The 21,492-nt window shown below is 40.1% G+C and overlaps 1 protein-coding gene across 1 annotated transcript in view; it reads left to right on the top strand.

Annotated features, from left to right (window-relative positions):
- Nucleotides 1–2,009: 2,009 nt before the first annotated feature.
- Nucleotides 2,010–21,492, top strand: part of nr2e1 (nuclear receptor subfamily 2, group E, member 1) — a 66,198-nt gene continuing 46,715 nt past the window's right edge. The window contains exons 1-3 of the mRNA XM_069888117.1: nucleotides 2,010–2,064; nucleotides 2,758–2,903; nucleotides 3,737–3,824. Coding sequence (XP_069744218.1) covers nucleotides 2,010–2,064; nucleotides 2,758–2,903; nucleotides 3,737–3,824 — 289 coding nt within the window. The remainder of the gene's footprint in view (nucleotides 2,065–2,757; nucleotides 2,904–3,736; nucleotides 3,825–21,492) is intronic.

Consider the following 21,492-nt stretch of genomic DNA (forward strand, 5'->3'; position numbering starts at 1 on the left):
GTTAGTTGGACGAAGTGAGGTAATGAAGCACTTTAGAACGGATAATGCAGGAAGATTTCTCACTCTTGCCGAGATGGGAAGCCATTGCACCTGTGGAGTCCACCAATGCTGTTGCATTATCTGATGCCACGTAACATTGATTTTTAATGCATTGACTTACTGTAACCAACATTTCCTGCGGTTTTTTTAAAGAAGAATTTATCTATTATTTACTAAAGTGGAGTTTGTCTCCCCACGCCACCCCCCCCCCACCCCCCTTTCCGGGTTTGATGAGCTGTGCTTAGACGGGAGCGTTCACTAACTCTGCCTATTAGTCCATGTTAAGCTCAAACAAGAGCACTGTATGGGTGGCAATAGAAACCAACTCGGCTCCCAACAATCACGTTCCTCGAATCAAAGATAACTTCTTTCAACGGCTTATAGCGTTGATGGTAATTACAGTAATAGAATATGCCATATACTTTTAAGTAATTATTATACACAATAAGTGTCAAATGACCCCCTACTGACAAAAGTTAAAGGCATGTTTTCCTGGTGAATAAAATCGTGTTCCTTTTTATTTTACACGCATCAAGACTAAAGTAGGCGATCGCATGTTTAACTATCAGCTTTACCAATAATGTTGTTGGCTTCTCTGACCTCTTCTTCTATTGAGAAATTGCTCTTCTTGCAAGATGTTTATTTAAAGTATATATATGTCTAATGCGTGCGCGGTTGAAATTCAGAAAAAATACGTTGGAACAGAATGGAATATTCCATGGGTTTGTCCAGGAGCAGTTTTATTGATTTGCGTCCAGATAAGTTTCATATTGAACTTTTCTACAATAGGAATTATTTCACTTACTTTTAGCACCGGTACACGATCATTTAAATGTATTTCTCTTTGCAAGAAACACGAGACAGAGAGTAATAGCTTTTTTTAAAAAAAAAAGCATCATATCTGTCTTTTTTTTTGCATAGTTTTTTTTTACACAAAAGTAAACAGATTTTCACATTAAAATTCGCTATCGAAGGTAAACTTGAAGTAACCAGTAATATCCTCAAATACTTAATGTTAATCCGATCTTTTATTTCACACCAAGAAACCCATGTGTGGGCTGGGCTTTGTAACGTTAAATTGAATTGACGCCACCCGATCGGACCTTTTCTTTCCGTATCGATTGCTTTCCCCTGCATCCATGCTGGAATTTCCGAATTCTCATGGTACCGTTTTGGACATAATTGCACATTTACCAAATAATTTCATTTTCACTCGACACTAACGTTAATCAGATATCCGACGGAATATCTGTTTAAATATGACATCCAGGCTCATTATGCCACTTTTCAGTTCGCATCTGTGGAGAAGGTTTTAATCCCCCACATTATAGCGCTGTTTTTCTTCAGCTCTTGTATAAAGCAGCTGTCAGAACTCATTTAAGAAAGTCATGACAGCTTGTCCTCATTGCAAGCAGTCAACAAGTTCAATGGGAAATCATTAACTCAACACTTTCCGCCCAATGTTCCGACTGGTACTTTGACTATCACAGACAATGTTGGAGCTGTCTGTACTTCCAAAAATCCCAGCTTTTAGATTCCTACGGTCTGCAAAAGCAATCAGTGACATGAAAGTTCACAAATTTGTTCTGTGCCAAGTCATTCCCAAGATCCGATGATAATCAACATCAGATAACTACTGACGTTTCAACTAATGAGGAGTTTCAAGAATTATCGCTGTAGACTTATCATCCCTGGGGCTTGTCAGAATTCTTGAAGCTCTGCTCTCCTTGTAGTTGCGCCTCCCTACTCATCTACTAACGACTTTAACGTGGTCAATTCATTTCACCTTTACTTTCACCGTTGGTCCTAATTTTAACACCTACCCCCCCCCCCCTCCCAACTCACCCCTGAGGAACAAATTAGTCGGATGGAGGGGGAATCGCGGCCAAAAAGTCAAATGAAACTACGCGAAGAAGAGCGTTAAAATCCTCTATAGTAAGCGCATTTTATAACATTTCTCTGATGTAAACATGTCCATCTGTTACTTCACAATCGACGGCGTTTTTCCAATCATTGTTCTTCATGGTTAGTATAGACAGACTTTTCAACTGTTTCAAAGTCACACATGGGTAATAACGTGCTCTACAACATTCATTGCAACCTGATTTCAACATATTGTTTGTAAACTTTATTGGTAAGTGCCTAATTGTTGCCTAATTCCATAAGCCTATCAGGCCGCTCTGAAGGTGGGGTCCATTCCTTTTAAAGAATTGGATTATTTTCCAGTCTGGAAGACAATTTAACCCCCACACCAACTCTCTTTGACTTTTACAAGTGTACAAATTGCCTCTACTATACTGCTTTAAGATAATTCAGTGTCTGAAGGAATCTCATGGTCTTAAATTTGCTGGTTCCATTCTAATTAAACTTGGTTAATTACTAATGTTACAAGACAAGTGTCTAACGGATATAAGATGATTTTTGAAGGTTTAAAAATGTCAGATACCAATAAACTGGACCCGGTGATACCTCTCATTCGTTCCCAATGCAGGTTGTGAAAGAAGGAACTCGTATATTATGCGATTATTTCATACGAGATGTTGCAAAGGCCTCGATAGAGGTCGTTACTTCATAACTCTGAAAAGTTGATTTTCATTTTCAACGCTCTTGATACTTAATAGTCATCGAGCTCCTGAAAAAGCCACTATGATTTTATTTTGAAACACCCGCCAGCCCTTTTGACTCCTACTTAAATCAGCCAATTGTATTTTTCTGTAGGTCGTATTTTGGATATTCCGTGTAAAGTTTGCGGAGACCGAAGTTCTGGTAAACATTATGGAGTTTATGCTTGTGACGGCTGCTCAGGGTTTTTCAAGCGCAGTATTCGCCGGAATAGAACCTACGTTTGCAAATCAGGAAACCAGGTACCAACGAAGCCCCAAGAGCTGATACGGTTACATTCCGTGTTGGCTCACTGTCAGCACCTTTCAGAAATCTTTCGCTGCTCTTCATCGCAAGAGATTATGCAGATAATGTGCTTTCGAAAGTAGGTCATCGTTGTGATTTGTTGGAACTTGCTCACTTTCACCGGACGAACCCACATTCCAGCATCGTTTAGACTGTAAACTATTTTTTGGGGACGGGCTGATTTCCCTTTGCATTGCGGAATAAGATGGCAGCCTTCGGGAAACGTCCTTGTTGGGTTCTGGTCCCTTATTGTTTTGGGAGAAGGGCGGGGAATGGAGAATCAAGTTCACTTTTCTTGTTTCAATTTAAATAACCTTGCCTGTTTGGCGAGCAGTCCAGCTAGACATCTCATGCATAGAACAACATTCACAGTGCAGCAAGTGAGACACCACAGAGAAGGTGAGAGTTGCAGATAGCAGTTGGTACAAAGACGAGCTCGACTCTCGCCGTTCCTGTACAGAAATGTTACTGCATGGATCTTAACATTTTTAGCGCAATTGTTTTGACGCAATGCGTTTGAGAGAAATGCAGAACGAATCTGGTCAGGTTCACAAGTTAAATATTTATTTGATATACCTATGCATTTCCAATTTAAACGTATGTTTAGGGATTCTAGTTGTGAGTCAATTATAGGCAGAATGTTTCAACTTTGACCTTTTTTAAAACTATCACCCGGTAGTTGTAAAACGTGGTATTGATAGATGCAATGTCTGACAGTGAAATATATTTCATCCGCTTCAAGGTATTTCGTGTGTCGTTTAGGCAGGGTCTTTTTTTTCGTCTTTTAAAGGGTGGCTGTCCCGTTGACAAGACTCACAGAAATCAATGCAGAGCCTGCCGGCTGAAGAAGTGTCTTGAAGTAAATATGAACAAAGATGGTAAGTTTTTTTGTTGTTGGTGTCAGATTAACCTTTCATTCCCCCATCCCGCGCCTGCTTGAGACTGAAGATTTCGGAATTTGTCGCGAAAAGAAACAAACTCCTGGAGAAACTCAGCGGGTCAAGCAGCGTCTATGGAGAGAAATGGACAGTTGTGGATCCGAGTCGAGGCCTTTCATCTGGACTGAAAGAGAAGGAAGATGCATTACCGACGACCGCACACTCTTTCAGTCCAGATGAAGCGTCTTCATTCGGAACGCCGTCTGCCTATTCACTCTGCAGACTTGCCTAGCCCGCGGCGTTTGTCCGCTTTTTGCTCCAATTTCTTTGATGTTTCCCCGTGCGGTTCAAATACAACTTCCAGCAGTAAAAATACTGCTGTTTCACCGGGTTTGACCTCAAACCTGCAAATGAAATTTCGAAATTTTATTTTTAGGCTTCTTAAAAATCTTCCTGGGTTTAATTGTCTTTTCATAATTGCATTGGAGGAGAAAAGGAAACCAAGGCACCGAATCCACATGAACCCCTCCAACCCCGGTATTTTCCCGTAAATCTTGCATTGCAAACTTCTTTCGCACCTTTCTTCCATGATTATTTGGTATTCAGAACAAAAAAAAATTACTGCTTTTCCACGTTTTGTTAATTCTTTTACAAGATATTGACATTACAGATAATGCGTCCAATTCTTGTCCATGTCCATCTATGTCCGAACGGAAGAGGTTGTTAACCACATCACCCATATGCCAGTCAAATGGATTTCCTTCTCCGGAGGACATTAATCAAATGGATTGGAGTTTGAGTATGTTCACTGACCCCAGAGAACTTTTTCAGGAGGAAAATACTAAATTTATTCAATTATTTGAATTAAAGTCCTGGGCTGCTTTGGACGGACTTGAACTGGTGCCTCTGGATTAATGGTCCAGAATTTTGACAGAGTTAACATTTTTGCTGCGGTACCGCTTCTACCTTAAAGAATAACTATTAACTGTCGCGACTCGACTTATTAAAAAATCTGTTATTTTTTTGTGCCATTACTATTCGCGCAACCTTGCAGTTTCCAAGTTGGCTGATCGTTTCGCCACATGCAACAATAACGGCACTTCAGGAGGATTTCGTTGGCTATAGTACAGTATGCATGGCCTTGGGGTCTTTTAGCCAGGGCATCAAAGTGGGAAAATGGATTAGCTCATGATTAAATGGCTGGGCCGAATAGTCTATTTTTGCTCCTATATCTTATGGTCTTAACAAGGACTATCTAATTCCACACATTTCTATCCCCTTGCAAAAAAATACAATCTGCTGGAGACAACTCTGCAATTAAGGTAGAATATAGAACAGCGCAGCAAAGGACGTAATTTTAAAATAATTTATCATGAGTCTATGCCAGTTTTCAAACGAATCCCATTAATCTTATTTCTCCATTATTTCACGTGCCCACCACGTCTCCGTCCACCTAAATTGGGGTCACTTACAATAGCGAATTGACGTTCAAGCCATCACGTCTTTGAGGTGTAGAAGGAATCCGCAGCCCCCCACCCCGGGAAAGCCCAAGCGGTGTCAGAGAGAACCTGGTGGAACCCAGGTGGCAGGAGCTGTGTGAGCTCCACATATACGCACGGTCACTGTGATTCAGGTATATTCTCGCACATATCGCCCCTAAATGGTTCCGTGAAGAAACCAAATTGGGTTCATGGAGTCATCGAATTCTGCAGCATAGAAGCGCGATCTTCGACGCCCACTACTTCCAAGCCCACCTTTTTGTTGATCTATTTTATCTCATTTGCCCGGCATAGCTTCTTTGCCTTGTCGAAGACTTAAGCATAGTGATTGTATCTGATTAAAGCACTTCCACTGTCTCCCAAAAAGATACAAGAGACTGCAGATCCAGGAGCGAAACAAATGCAAACTGCTGGAGGAACTTAACAGGTTAAACTGGGTCCGTTATCCCCTCTCCCAGTCCCAGAAACCTGGTAGATGGTCCCCCTCCCAACAGTATCCAGAACAGGTTGAGGGGAACGGCCACCGGGGTGAGACGAAGGGATTTTAAAATGGAGCAACAAACAAATGCCCGAGGATCTCAGCGGGTCAGACAGCATCTGTGCAGGGAACGAGACCGTCGACGTTTCCGGTCGAAACCATGCATCGGGAGTGAGAATGTAGAGGGGAGATGTTGCAGGAAGGAACTAGCAAGGGAGAGGTAGATAAGGGTGAAGATGGGATCGGTGGGCAGATGGAGCCAGGAGGGGTGGGGTGGAGAAAGCGAAAAGCTGGGAGGGGACGTGGAGACAACAGAGCTCCGCGTTGTGGAATCTGGTGAGAAAAGAAAGTGATGAGTGGAGCCCGATAAGGGAGGGAACTCGGCAGAGGGGATCTGGGGGAGGAGATAGGGGAGCCAGTGGGAGGAGTGGTGGGCAGATGGTTCAGGCGAGGGAGGGGAAAAACTGCACATATGGCATCCTATTGGTTAGTAAGGGATTATTTAAGGTGGTATGTGTGGATAAAATTGGGTGGAGAACCACTGTCCTACACACTCCTCCCACTGATTTCCTCCACATACCGTCCCCATATTGTTCTCATCTTCCCACCGTCCCTCTCTTATCCGGTTCCACTCCACATTCCTTTCTCATCAGATTCCATCACGTCAACACTTTCCATGATGGCTCAACATCGCCCCAGCCTCCACGAGGTTGTCCCCTCTCCCACCGTACTCCGTCTGCCTGTCAGAGGCCCCCACCCCCCCCCCCTTTTATTGGATCCACCAATCGCCTGGCAGCTCCTATGGCACCCGTCCCCTCTCCTCTGTGTTCTGTCCATCTCCCCCTTTTGCCCTCAGCCCGGATGCAGATCTCGACCCAAAACGTCAACTATCTTTTTCCTTTCACAGATGCAGTCTGACCTGTTGAGTTCCTCCAGCAGTTGGCTTTAAGTTCCCCCTTTAAAACTCCTTCCACTCACACTAAACCTACCAATCTTGTTTTTGATACCCCAACCAGGGGGAAAAAAAGATTATTTTTAACAGAGTTACAGCCATGGTAACAGGTCCTTCCGGGCCCACGAGCCCCCGGCGCCCAAGTACAACCATGAGGCCAATTTAACCCCGTTCGTTTTTGGAATGTGGGAAGAAACCGCAGCACCCAAAGGAAATTGACGCAGACACGACGGACAAACTCCTTGCAGATTCTGACCATCTCCCTTTACATGCGTCTTAAAATGTTATTTTCTCGTTTCAAATCACTCCAGGACCGAACTTGACCTCTCCCCTCCTCCACCCCCCCCCCCCCCCCACCCCTCTCTCTCTCTCTCTCCCTCTCTCTGGACTCTCTCTAGTGCAATCACATCCATCCTGGCTCTTTCTTCGAGTAAGTACTGATAAACGTTAAAAAAAATTCTAATGTAGGTATCTCCAACTTCGTGTCAAAATGCCATCCAGTCCCCTACACGAGCTGTTCAATAACTTTAATGTTAGACGGAAGAGGCGAAAGTTTTCGGATGCGATTAAACCGCAGGCTTCAGCTGCTACTAAACTACAGACGCCGCTGAGTTCTTCCAACAGATTATTTTTTTGTAGCAAATGAATTATTCCCAGATTTTCCTTGCCAAACCCCAGTCACTTCGTCTACTTTTAACACCTCCAATGCTCTTTCTCTCTTTTTACCGACCAAGACAGCACACACCTTGCGGGTTGAGTGATGTTCACCTCCTGACTAATACAGTGCTGCTTTTTTGGAGCTCCGGTTCACCCGAAGCCGTTTACCTACGTACAGGTACGCTTTCCCTTCTAAATCTCCCATGTCTATGGCCATACACTTTAGGTGAAAGCCATCCTTACCGGTGCGAACAGGCGAGTTCACCGTTCAACCTCCTGAAGATGTTCAGTGTGTTTGAAAACTATGACTCGGTTGTTAGGTTAATCAAATGGAATGACTGGTTTGCGAAGATTTAATTGGGAGGTGAAATGATCAAAAATCCCAAATTATCATGGGAATGATTGTTATTTAATTAATGTTTTATGTTTATGATGGAAACGACTGATATCGTTCAATATTTTACTATTCATGATCTACGCGCCATAGTGGGGAAATGTCAGTCAGCTCTGTTGGAGCCACAGATTAACTTCTTATCTGTTTCTCGTGTAAAGTGGTGTCTGTTCATTTGGACAGTTGGAATAATCTGCTCTTTTAATACCTGGAAGAAGGGCTCGGGCGGTTAAAAATCTTTATCCTCTGTGGAGGCTGAGGAACCTGCTGAGTTCCTCCAGTATCTGTTTTCACTACAATCTGCAGACTTTTCATCCTGCATTCAGTTTTATGACAAAATTCGACTATCAGCCACACTCGAGTGTTGTGGCCAAAACCCGAAAGGATTGATATGAAATAGACCCTTTCCCGGATGGGTGTGGGGGTTCTGTGCTCATCTCACTGAACGAACGGGTTTGAACCGATTTGTTTTGAAGTGACAGATTTTCAAGCCGCCAAGGCGCCCGGGCGATGCTAATTCCGAAACAAAAAGGGATTTGTGGCCAACACGAAACTGACGGGTCTCTAAATTCTGGTTTGCAGGATAGAAGGGAGAGGATCAATCAGTTCGGCCCAACTGGGGAATGCTCCACTTGGACCTGCTCCCGACTTTCCTTGTTTAAATCTATCGGCGTGATCCTTTATTCACCTCTCCCCCTTACCTTGCCTCTGAGTAACTCACCTCCACAACAGTAGAGAGATCTTCACTGTGTCAAAGCATTTCTTGAATTCCCACTTGATGTGATATTTTATTTTTGGGCTCTCCTTCTACACTTCCTGCCAAAAGAAGCATCACTGTCTCCTTTCCAGCTAAATGAGTTGTAATTTTGAAGACATGTCTCAGGCTACCCTCTGCTTTCTTTCTTGAAGAGAATCGATGCCCAGTCAATTCCAAATCAAAACACCCGCAGACGCTGGGAATCTGAGAAAAAAAGATGCTGGAAATGCTCAGCCAGCCATCCGTGGAATGAGTTCCTCTGTTTCCTTTCTGTCTTCAACCATCAACACCAGAAGGGGCCCATTGCTTCCAGACCAGCAATCCCACCAGCCCCATCCCCCATTTTTTTCCTTCCACCCCTTGCAATTTACTGTCTCTCTTCCTCGCAAAGCCAGCTACTCCCATTTGATTCTTTTTACTCTTAAGGTATACTAAGGGGGAATAAAAACTGGCCAAATAGCTGAGCAGCCTTGACTTTGGGGCTTGAGAGGAAACTAAAGCATCAAGAGGAAACCCATTGGCCAGCAGAGAACACTCAGAGGTTCCTAGAACTGGGAGGCAGCAGCTTCTGGCCACTTATTGGCCACATGCCCAACTGAAATTTGAGAAAGATTTGTCATAACTTCCCCATCACTCTGGAAATCATTCTTGCATTTTTATAGCCTTCTTAATCTGTGGCATAACTGTGTTTGTATCCCTTTGATCCTCTGCACTTTTCCAAATCATGTGACCTTCCTATTCGTTATATCATCATGCCCTATCTGTGCTGAATTTCATTTGCTAGTACCTGCTCCTTCTGCAAGTAGTTGTTTCCTCGTAGACATTTCCATGACCCACCCTCACCATCCTTAACATTCCAACAAGGCCAACCATCACTGCCACCCTACTAAGCCTGTCACCTACCTGCACAATTTTGGTATAATTGACACATTTGGAAGTTGTATTTCTGATTCCAAAAGTCCAAACTGTTCTGTAAATTGAAATTAATGGCAAAGTGATTCAGCACCCTGCGCATTTGCTTGCTGTAAAAGCACCATTACAACTAATGCCACATCTGATATCTTGGCCAAGATCACCGATTTTCAACCTTTCTGAATCTAGGACCCACCTGGCCATGGCCCACTTTATTTTAATGTCAAGAAACACACCTAATTCAATTTTATTTAACATTTGTAAAGATCCACATGAAAACCCACTGGAGCCCACCAGTGTTTGAGAACCACTGGTACTAGAAGCTGAGCCCGGAGATATCAAGATGTTTTAAATGTGATGATGGCTTTTCCCTTGACTCCCCCAGTCCCACATGTTGGAAAATAGGAATGGTATAGACCTGGTGGGCTGAAGGGTCTGTTTCTGTGAAATATAATTGTGACATCCTTCCAGTCTCCATCACTTGCAGTGCAATGACGTCCTCTCTAACTATTTTAACCATAATCGTAAAACCACACCCGTGTCATTAACTTCCTTACTGGGAAAAGAAGTCCCCCCTACTCATCCCACAATATATTATAACTTAAATAAATCTTGCTTTAGCTTTCTATTTCAACAAAAAATGCCCTTACTGCTCTGTTATTGGCAATATTCTCCCCTCAACCCGTTATGGGGTTATCTCATATTTCAAGCCATACCGTAATTAGAACTGTTCATGCACCATCAGGTGTCCGCTACCTAGTGTTTTCACCAGGTTGAGACTGACAATCTTATATTCAAAGTATATGCCAATGAAGGAACTTTATTAACCAACATATTTGCTTTCCCAACAACATAAGAGCTTTGTGAATATCCCTCTCTGCTGCTACAATTCTCTGAATCCTTCCATTCAATACCCTTGTGGTATTTACTCTCCCCAAGTGCACTGGTCGCATTCCACTGAATTGAATACTACTTGTTTTCTTTCTGTCCACAAATAAGTCCATCAATATTTTCCAGCAGCCAACAGCCTCTTTCCTTAATCAATTATGTCGTAACAATTGTATTATCTGTAAATTTCATTAAAATGCCCTCTTGATAAAAAAAAATCCTTCAGGAAAGGTAGGGAACACTCAATCTGGCTAAATCTTTCTCCAGACCAGCAGTAAAAAAGGAATGAATCTTCTCTGCCTTCAGAAGTAGCTAGGCAAGCCACTCAGTTCAAGGGCAATTAAGATTGGGTAGTCATTGGTATTTTTTCAGTAATATTTTGCTTGAATAAAAGGATGCTTTTTTGCAATATCTATTGCATAGCAGAGGAAATATGATAAAGTCAAAGCTGTTGCAGCTACGTCTAGATGAGGATCACTAAATGTAAAATATAAGCAAATGTTCAGGAAATTCCTATATCCATAAATTGCAATTTATGATTATAGTTCAACACTAAATGTATCTGAATTGCCCGAGTTTTATGTTGAAACTATTATATCTCTCCCTATTTGATCATGATTTACTTTTCTTACCTGGATTTGTTTGGTCATGTGCTGTCACACAGAATGAGAAGGCCCCAAGCCATGTGGATTTCATATTTAAATGGAAATGAGTTAGAGTGAAAAGAACCAAGTGGTGACCATAACATTCAAGTTGAAAATAAAACTATCCGTGTCTAAACGCAGCAAGATGAAAAAGGTTTCAGGCATGTGCTGATCAGTTGCATGTAGCATTTCCCACATAATTACAATGGATCCAGCAGAAGCTGGGTATCCCGCAAAGAGTGACTCACCTCCTAACTCCACAAAGATTTTCCGTAATGTAAAAGGCATACAGGGGATGTAAGGGAATACTTCCATCTGGGTGCCATTTAAAGCAACCCATTTGATTGGTGCCAATGTACCATATGGGACTCCCTACCTTGCCACCCTGTAGGAGTAGATTCAGAAAGAGAGCAGCAGTTCAAGAAGTGGATCGCCATCAGCTTCTCAAGTGCAGATAGGGAAAGGAAATAAATGTTGGTATTGGCACAAATACCCCTACTGGAAATAAAAGAAAAACCTAGAAAATGTATTATAGTTACTTGCCAGCTACAACTCTGCAAATCAGCTCTTTCTATCAAAACAGACAAAGATTATAGTTACAGAGGAACACTACAACTTTCTGTTTCCTTCCATCCACACATCCTCCTGAATTGGAAAGCTATTGTCTTCTACCTTTATTACTGGATCAAAATCCAGCCCAAAAGAAGTTCAAAAAGAGGAATGGGCAATAAATTCTGGCCTTTACAACAATACGTTTATTTCAGAAATGCAGTCCAAAATTAAGAAACCTGATAGTCTATGCAAAATTTAGTTCTATGGTGAATTACAGTATCATTTTGCTTCTATAATGCCAAAATCCTCTTTTAAGTTCATCCAGGTTAGTTACATTTCCTGGATTCACCTGTTTTTGCAATAAAACAATTATCTCTTTAAATCAAAGTCATTCTGATTTATAGGAATTGTGCCAAAGAAGTATTGGGAGATGAATTAGTCAATAACTGATGATCGTTCCTTGATTTTGGCACAGCTCTGTAAACTGAGAGACATAGCCTGCTGGGGTTAACTTTGTAACCCCACGGCAAATTTGTGTGATCTGTGCATTAGTGTTATTGGTCTTTGCAATTCTGCTATTCTGGCTGCAGATCTCGGTGTTCCCCTATTTCTTTGCAATGGCTTAGGATTGAAAGTGATGAGTTAGGTTAGTCTCCAAGTCTCGGTGTAATAATCATAATTCCTTTGCCATACACTTTGTTGACTTCTTCATTCAGTAGGTTATAATTTTCCATTTCACCGCACAAATGTAAAATTTATCAACTATAACCGTAACACTTAGAGCCCTGAATATTCTGCTGATTTTATTTATTTTACAGTTCATTTCTGTATTCATTAGGTCATCAAAACTAGACTCAACATGAATTAACCCAATTTCATACTCCAATAAGTATCTATAGGGACATTTAAGAGACTCTTCAACAGGCACACAGATGAAAGAAAAATAAAGGGTCATGAGGTAGGGAGGATTTAGTTTTTTTAAGGCGTCCATTACCCCAGTCATCCCCGGCTCTCCCATATGAGGATAGAAAAACATAAAAAGTCCTTGTCTTCTTGTTATTCAATATTTCATCAATGTCCTGGATTTCCCTGTTTTAGTTTAAATATTTTTAGCTTTTTTTCCTTGATTTTTTTAAAACTTTATTTATTTGTTCAAAAAACAAATAATATATGACATATACAACAATTAACTATAAACATGAACGTTATTTTTTATATATATAAAAAAAGAGAGAAGAAAAGAACCCCCCCCCTTCAGCCAACTCTCCTAAGGAGAACCATAAAGAAAGAAAAAAGAAAAAAATTAAAGAAAAATTAAATATACATATTAAAATCTAATCAATGTAAATTGAAATGTAAATATTCTGAATATAATGACCACTTATTAATAAAAAAATATAATTATCACGTGAAACATACGTAATTTTTTCCATTATTAAACAATATTTCGTCTCATTATGCCTTTTTTTTCCCTTGATGAATGAAGACACTAGAAGCAGGATAAGTAAGAGTGCACTGAGAAAGTTCTTCTTCCTAGAGGGTTCTGAAGTGAAATTCCCCACCCTGGGAATCTCTGGTGCTATATATTCAAATCTGATATTTTTTGAGATATTGAGGCAATGACAGGATATGGTGGGAAAGTGGAGATAGGGCAGGTGTAAGATTATTGAATGGCAGAACAGGCTCAAGTGGATGTATGGTCTATTCATTTATATTGTGTCTTTCAAAACCTCCAACAGCCCAAAACACTTTAAAGCCAATTAAGTACTTAAATAGCTACTGTTGTAAAGTGGAGATCGAATAGATAATAATGTACTGAATATCCAAGTGGGCACAAGAAATAAGAGCAAGAGTAGGTCCTGCAGACACTCAAGCATGCTCTGGCTTTCAATAATATCGACCCCACTTCTCCACCATATGGCCTATATTCCTTGGTTTCCTTTACATCTCAGAATTTATCATCATTGAGAATAGTCAGAACCATTGTTCTCTGGGTTGGAGAATTCCACTTCAGAACTTTCCTGCATGAAGGAATCTCTGAGTCCTAAATGGCTCATTCTTAACCTGAAACAATGGATGCAAGTTCTAGATTCTCCTACAACCAAGAGGAACAGATCATTATTAATATTAGTGTCATACAATGAAGAAATAGGCCCTCTGGCTCAACTCATCCATAGCAACCAAGGTGTCTTCCTGAGCTAGTCCCATTTTATCCCTATCGCTCAAAATTGCAAATGTCTTAAAAATGTTATTGATCCCATCTTTACCATTTTCTCTGGCAGTTGTTCCATATACCCGCCACCCTCTGTGTGGAAAAAAAAAACCTGCCTCTCATCTTTCCCTTCTCACCTTAAACCTTATCTGTGTCTTTCATGAGTTCATAACTCTCTATAACATCATCCTCCAGCCTCCTGCAATCCAGGGTAAATAGTCCAAGTCTATCCAGCATCTCCTTATGATTCAAGCCCCCAGTCCCAGAAACATTCGTTGGTACATTTTCTGCCCTCACTCTAGCTTAATCACATAATTCCCATTGTATGATAACCAAAGCTGCGCACAATATTTCAGGTGTGATTTCACCAATGTCTTGTTACGTGATGTCTCAGCTTGTCAGTACTGTCAAGAACTCTAAGAATTGGTCACGATTTATAATATCACCTCTCATTCTTTTTAAATGTTGAGAAATCTAGTCCATTGTACTCAACATGTCTTCCAAAGCAGGCTAATAATTTGGTAGCAAGGATTGCAAGCTTACAAAGTGAGGGTAAACACCATAGATGGCCGTGATGCTTCATTACCCGATGAGCTGAATATTTTCTATGCCCACTTTGAGAACAACCATACAATGCCTACTAGAATTCTTGAAAAGGCTGAGGACCCTGAGATATCTGTCTCTGAGGATGACATCAGAGGGTGAACCTTTGCAAGGCATCAGACCCTGATGCCATATCTAACAGGGTACTGAAAACCTACACCAACCAACTAACCAGAGTGTTCACAGACATTTTCAGCCTTTCATTGCTGGAGTCCCAACTGCTTCAAAAGGGTATCAATCATCCCGGTGCCCAAGAAGAGTAGTGTGAGCCCAGTAGCACTAACTTCTACTGTGATGAAATGCTTTGAGAGGCTGGTCATGGCCAGAATTAACATGTACCTAAGCAAAGGTCTGGACCCTCTACAATGTGCCTATCATCATGATCGCTCCACAGCAGATGCAAAATCACTGGCTCTCCACTCATCTCTGGATCACCTCAAAAACAGCAACTCATACATACAGCTGCTCTTCATTGACTACAGCTCAGCCTTCCACAACATTATTCCTTCAGTGCTGGTCAAGAAGCTACAAACTCTGGGACTCTGCACTCCCCTCTTCAACGGGATTCTTGACTTCCTCATCGGAAGACCACAGTCAGTATGAATTGGAAACAATATCTCCTCCTCAGTGATTATCAACACAGGTACATCTCAAGGATGCATGCTTAGCCCACTGCTCTACTCATTATACACCCATAACTGTGTGGCCAATGCTATCTACAAATTTGCCACTAACACTACAGTGGTCAGCAGAATTTCAAATGGCAATGAGCAAGTGTACAGAAGGGAGATAGATCAGCTCATTGAATGGTGTCATGCCAACAATCTTGTGCTCAATGTTAGAAAAACCAAGGAGGTATTGTAGACTTCAGGAGGAAGTTGGGGGAACACGAACCAGTCCTCATCAAAGGCTCGGTCATGGAGAGGGTCAAGAACTTCAAATTCCTTTTTATTGGAAAATTTTATTTAATTTCACATATGCATTAAAAATATACATAAATTTCTTATTCAAAACTAATGAAAAATTAATACATAGTGAGTTAAAAAATATTTCCCCCTTCCCCCCAACAACCCAATAGAAAAGAAAGAAAAAAAAAGAAAGGAAAAAGAAGAAAGAGAGCATCTGGATAGTATTTATAAAAATTTACCAAGACTATCAAATAAAATCTAACATATCTTAATTTTCTTGATTTTAGAGGTCAGAAAGTTCAGGTTGGGCAATTACAACTTAATTCCTACAATTTGTAAATACAATTCCAAAATTCTTTCAAAAATTTCAAATTTGATACATAAATTATATATAATTTTTTCATGTGGTATACAATGACCTATTTCTACTTATCTACCCATTCCCAAATACACATCGATTTCCAAGTTACTGCCACACATTTTCTAGCTACCACTAAGGCTATTCTTTTTGATTTTGTTGAATTTCAATTTCAATTCAGTGTCAAAAATATTTCCAAGTAATAAAAATTTGGATCTTAAGGAAACTTAACTTTTGTAAGTCTTTCCAATAATAAACCCAGTTCTGTCCAAAAGGGTCTTAATTTTGAACATTCCCATGTAGAATGTAGAAAAGTACCTAGTTCTTTATTGCATCTAAAATATTTATCTGAAAAATTAGAATTTAATCCATTTAATTTCTGTGGAGTAAGACATATTGTACCATTCTATACCAGCCATTAATTGTATTAGTCACACTATCCTGACAAAGTTCCAACCAAGTTTCCTCTTGAATATTTATTTTTTAAACCTTTCTCCCATCTTTGACTTGACTTATGAATTCCTTGTTTATTCATTCCTTTTTGCAAAATTGTATACATAATTGAAATAAACTTTTTAATATTTATATCTATGACTAATTGTTCCAAATAACATTGTTCTGGACCTAAATTTTCTCTTAAATATGCCTTTAACTGATAATAAGAGACTACGGATGTCATGATAATGAATATGTATGAGATGTACCGGAAGTCACGTGGTATGAGAGAGAGATAAGAGCACAAGCAGGAGAACAAAGGAAACTGGAAAAATAAAGACCCTGAGAAATTTACCTGATAAAACTTGTGTTTAAAGTTTTATTAACTTCACATTTCGGGCCACAAATTGGGAACAGAAACAGAGAGCTTTGTACGCTTCGTAGCTATTCAGTCGACACCGAAAGCTGTGACTACGAAGGAGGTCGAGAGAGAATCTGAATGTGATCCAGAACTCATGGAAGTAAGAGAATGCATACAGAGTGGACAATGGGACAAGTGTACTCACAAGGCTTACATTCCCATTAGAGACGAACTTTGTTGCATCGGACAGTGTGTATTGAGAGGTTGCAGATTGGTGATACCGCAAAGATTGAGACCGAAGATCGTATCCTTAGCGCATGAAGGACACCTAGGCATTGTTGGTACCAAGCAAAACCTCAGGACCAAGGTATGGTGGCCAGGTTGTGATAAAGACGCAGAGAAATTTGTTAAAACTTGTCACGGATGTCAAATCACAAGTAGGAGTAATCCGCCAGAACCGATCCGGAGTACTCAACTCCCGACAGGACCATGGATCGACGTAGCTGTTGATTTTCTTGGACCTTTACTGACGGGTGAATCAATTATGGTAGTGATAGATTACTACAGCAGTTACTATGAGTACGTGGTGTTGAAGTCCACAACCACTGAAAAAACAATACAAGCGTTAGCAGAGATATTCGCAAGATATGGATTACCTGTTACATTATACTCTGACAATGGTCCACAATTCATTTCAGAGACATTTGCGGAATACATGAGGACCACAGGTATCCACCATCATAAAGTAACTCCAAAATGGCCGCAAGCCAACGGAGGAGTAGAGAGACAAAATCAATCCATTGAAAAACAATTGAGGATTGTACACGCAGAAGGACAAAATTGGCGAGAAGCATTGCTATCTTATGTGGCTGTCTATCGAGCAACGCCTCATGCTACCACTGGAAAAAGTCCTGCAGAAGGATTTTTTGGGAGAAAAATCCGCACAAAAATGCCAGAAATAAAGGAAATCCGATACGACCAGGAGATGAGGGACCACGATGCTGAAAAGAAAGGTGCAGCAAAGCTGTACACAGATTCGAAACGTGGAGCCAAGTACTCAGACATCATGCCAGGAGATAATGTTCTAGTGAGGCATGAAACTGGTGGTAAGCTAGACACACCTTATTACTATCAACCCTATACTGTCGTATCCAGAAGTGGCAGTATGGTGACAGTCAAGTCTCCGACTGGAGTCCTGTATAAGAGAAATGTATCAGGTGTAAAAAGGTACCAGTCCAGAGATACATCGAGCGAAGAGGTTGAAAGGCCAATACGAGATGCTGAAACTGAGAGACCTGATGATGTTCCAGAGACAGTTACCAGCACTCCTGATGAAGTGACTAGAGCGCCAGAAACACCCGAAGCCGTGGTGAGCAGTATTTCCAACGCTGAGAGTGAACAACCGAGAAGCGACGACAATATCGCAGGCAGGCCGAAACGAAACCGGAAAGTGCCCAAACGATACGAAGACTTTGTGCCATAGTTTTAATAAGAACTTTGGGACAGTATTTTAATCTTATATCATAAAGTACATGTATGAGTGCTGTAGGAAGTAAATTTTATGTACCATTAGTTACGATGTTTGTATGTTTCCGAGGGATATTGGTAAGTGAAGGTAAAGTTTATTTCTGATTAAAGGAGGGATGTCATGATAATGAATATGTATGATGATGTACCGGAAGTCACATGGTATGAGAGAGAGATAAGAGCACAAGCAGGAGAACAAAGGAAACTGGAAAAATAAAGACCCTGAGAAGTTTACCTGATAAAATTTGTGTTTAATGTTTTATTAACTTCACATTTCGGGCCACGAATGTGACACGGTATTGTTTTGTATTCCATAGCTACTTTTCAATTGTTCAAATGTCATTAAAGTTGAACCTTGAAAACAATCTTTTATTGTCTTAATTCCTTTGTTAAACCAAATATCAAAACATTTATTATTTATTGTAAAAGGAATAAGTTGATTCTGACTCAATATCATTCCTGGTTTCTGAAAATTTCTTATTCCAATTTCTAAATGTATTTTATTCCATATTTTAGAGAGATGTTTTAACAAACGAATATCTCTATTTCCCATAAAAAGCTTATTATTCCATTTATATATAAAATCCTCTGACTTTTCTTCTCCTATTTTATTCATTTCTATATGAATCCATGCTGGCTTCTCTCCCTCTTGAAAAAAAAAGAGAGAAACCTCAACTGTGCTGCTCTATAATAATTATTAAAATCTGGTAATTGTAGTCCTCTTAATTCAAATTTACGTGTTAATTTTTCCATTTTCCCTTTCCAGATAAATTTCCTTACATACTTATTTAGTTCTTGAAAAATTTTTGATGGTATAAATAAAGGTAGCATTTGAAATAAATACTGTACTCTAGGGAATATATTCATTTTTATTCAATTAACCCTTCCTATTAATGTTATAGGTAGTTCCTACCATTTCTGTAAATCTTCTACTTTCTTAAGCAATGGTGTATAATTCAATTTTAATTGCATCTCTCTGAGACTTAAATTGATTTTTCTTTTTACACTGCTCATAATCTGCCTTTACTTTTGGCATTAAGAACTTCAAATTCCTGGGTGTTAACATCTCCAAGGATCTGTCCTGGAGCAGCCATGTCGATGCAATCATGAAGAAGGCTCACCAGCAGCTATACTTTGTGAGGTGCTTTTTTTTTTTTTTTTTTCACACCATAAATCACATTAGCCATGATATACGCTATTTCTTTTTCACACATATACAGTGACTTTTTCTCCCCCCCCCCTTTCCTCCCAAACCACCCCCCCACCCCCCCCTCGTCCATTTTAGGTATACAATCTAGGTTGCATTAAGCCAGTCAGACAATGTTGTCATTCAACAAAATTACACCAGAAATTCTACTGAGTCCATTCTTTTCTTTCCTTCTCCTTCCTTCAACTTAGGTACTGTTTGTCCCCAGTAGGTTTTCGCTATTGTATTTAATGTAAGGCTCCTATACTTGTTCGAATATTTCAATCTTATTTCTTAACCAATATGTTATTTTTTTTTAATGGAATACATTTATTCATTTAAATTTGGTAGTTTCTTCCTTTTAATTTGGTTATGTATTCCATTAATATTTAAAGACATATAGTTCAGCGTAGCCCTTTTATATTTTGTTTATCTTCTCTTTCCGTTTTTCCATCATTACCTTTCCTCCTTTTCCATTTCTGTTTTCTTATTTTCAACTCTTTATAAGACAACATTCCTACAACATCTAACATTTTCCTTATTCTCCTATTTCTATCTTATTTATCCCCAATCTCCCCTTCCCCTCCTGAGTTGTCCTTTATCCCTTGTCGGACAACCACATCTCCCCTCTCCATTTGGATTTGCGAATCCACTCGCAAGCGTCAACTGATTTTGCAGTGACCGCTATTTCCCCCCACCCCGCCTCCCCCAGAAAAGATTTCACTTTTCATATGTCACAAAGGTCACTCTTTTAATTCCCTCCTTATTCTCTCTATTCCATTACCTTCCCTTATTAATTCTTGTCTATACTATCTATATTTTCCTCTAAGTACAGATACATTCATGTATGCTCATTGTCTCTATTCACTCTTATACCTCTTTACCCGCATACATATCAATCGTGATCATTTTTACTCTCATTACCCGTCTTCATCCCTCAGTCTATTTTTGTCTTTACCCACATACATATCAATCGTGATCATTTTAACTCTCATTACCCGTCTTCCTCCCTCAGTCTATTTTTGTAATTGTTCTGCAAATTTTCGTGCTTCTTCTGGATCCGAGAATACTCTGTTTTGTTGTCCTGGAATAAATATTTTCAATACCGCTGGATGCTTTAGTATAAATTTATACCCTTTCTTCCATAAAATCGCCTTTGCTGTATTGAACTCTTTTCTCTTCTTTAGGAGTTCAAAACTTATATCTGGATAAATGAAGATTTTTTGCCCTTTGTACTCCAGTGGCTTGTTGCCCTCTCTTACTTTTTCCATTGTCTTCTCCAGTACCTTTTCTCTTGTAGTATATCTTAGGAATTTTACTACAATAGATCTTGGTTTTTGTTGTGGTTGTGGTTTAGAGGCCAATACTCTATGTGCCCTTTCTATTTCCATTTCTTGCTGTAGTTCTGGACATCCTAGGGTCTTAGGGATCCACTCTTTTATAAACTCCCTCATATTCTTGCCTTCTTCATCTTCCTTAAGGCCCACTATCTTTATGTTATTTCTTCTGTTATGGTTTTCCATTGTATCTATTTTTTGAGCTAGTAGTTCTTGTGTCTCTTTAGTTTTTTTATTAGATTTCTCCAATTTCTTTTTTAAGTCTTCTACCTCCATTTCTGCTGCTACTGCCCGCTCTTCCATCTTGTCCATTTTCTTTCCCATTTCTGTTAAGGTCATCTCCATTTTATTTATTTTCTCTTCTGTGTTGTTTATTCTTTTTCTTAAATCCTTAAATTCCTGTGTTTGCCATTCTTTAAATGACTCCATGTATCCTTTAATAAGAGCAAGTATATCCTTGACCTTGCCTATCTTTTCTTCTTCTATTTCCCCATACTCTTCCTCTTCTTCTTCCTCTGGGTTGACCATCTGTTGTTTCTTTGTTGCCCTTTCCTCCTCTTCTTTCTTGTTTCTATTGTCTTCTGTGGTCTCTTCTTGCTGCAGGTGTTCTGCAGCTGTCGTTGCCGGCTGTGGAGATCGGCTCCCCAGCTGGTCCCCCCTCCCGTCAGTGTGTTTTTTTTCATGCGCGGTTGCGCACTTTTACTCGGCTCAGCGAGCCATTTTTGTAGTCCATTATTTACCGACCTGAGGGAGCGGGTTTCTCTCTCCGCAGCGGGCCTCTTCGGACAGGTAAGGCCTTCACCTTTTTCCTCCTTTGTCTTCTCTTCCTCTCTTCTTGCCGTTGCTTTCGATTTTTCTTTTTTTGTCGCCATCTTCTTTCCACCTTTATACTCACTTTTCTGTAACTTTTATTTCTGTGCCTTTGTGTTTTCTCTTGTTTTTCCCGACTTTTCTGGAGAGGGCTGGAGTTCACCGTCCGGCCACTACTCCATCACGTGACTCCTCCCCCTT

Source organism: Narcine bancroftii, chromosome 6, assembly GCF_036971445.1.
Source record: "Narcine bancroftii isolate sNarBan1 chromosome 6, sNarBan1.hap1, whole genome shotgun sequence".
NCBI classification, from domain to species: domain Eukaryota; kingdom Metazoa; phylum Chordata; class Chondrichthyes; order Torpediniformes; family Narcinidae; genus Narcine; species Narcine bancroftii.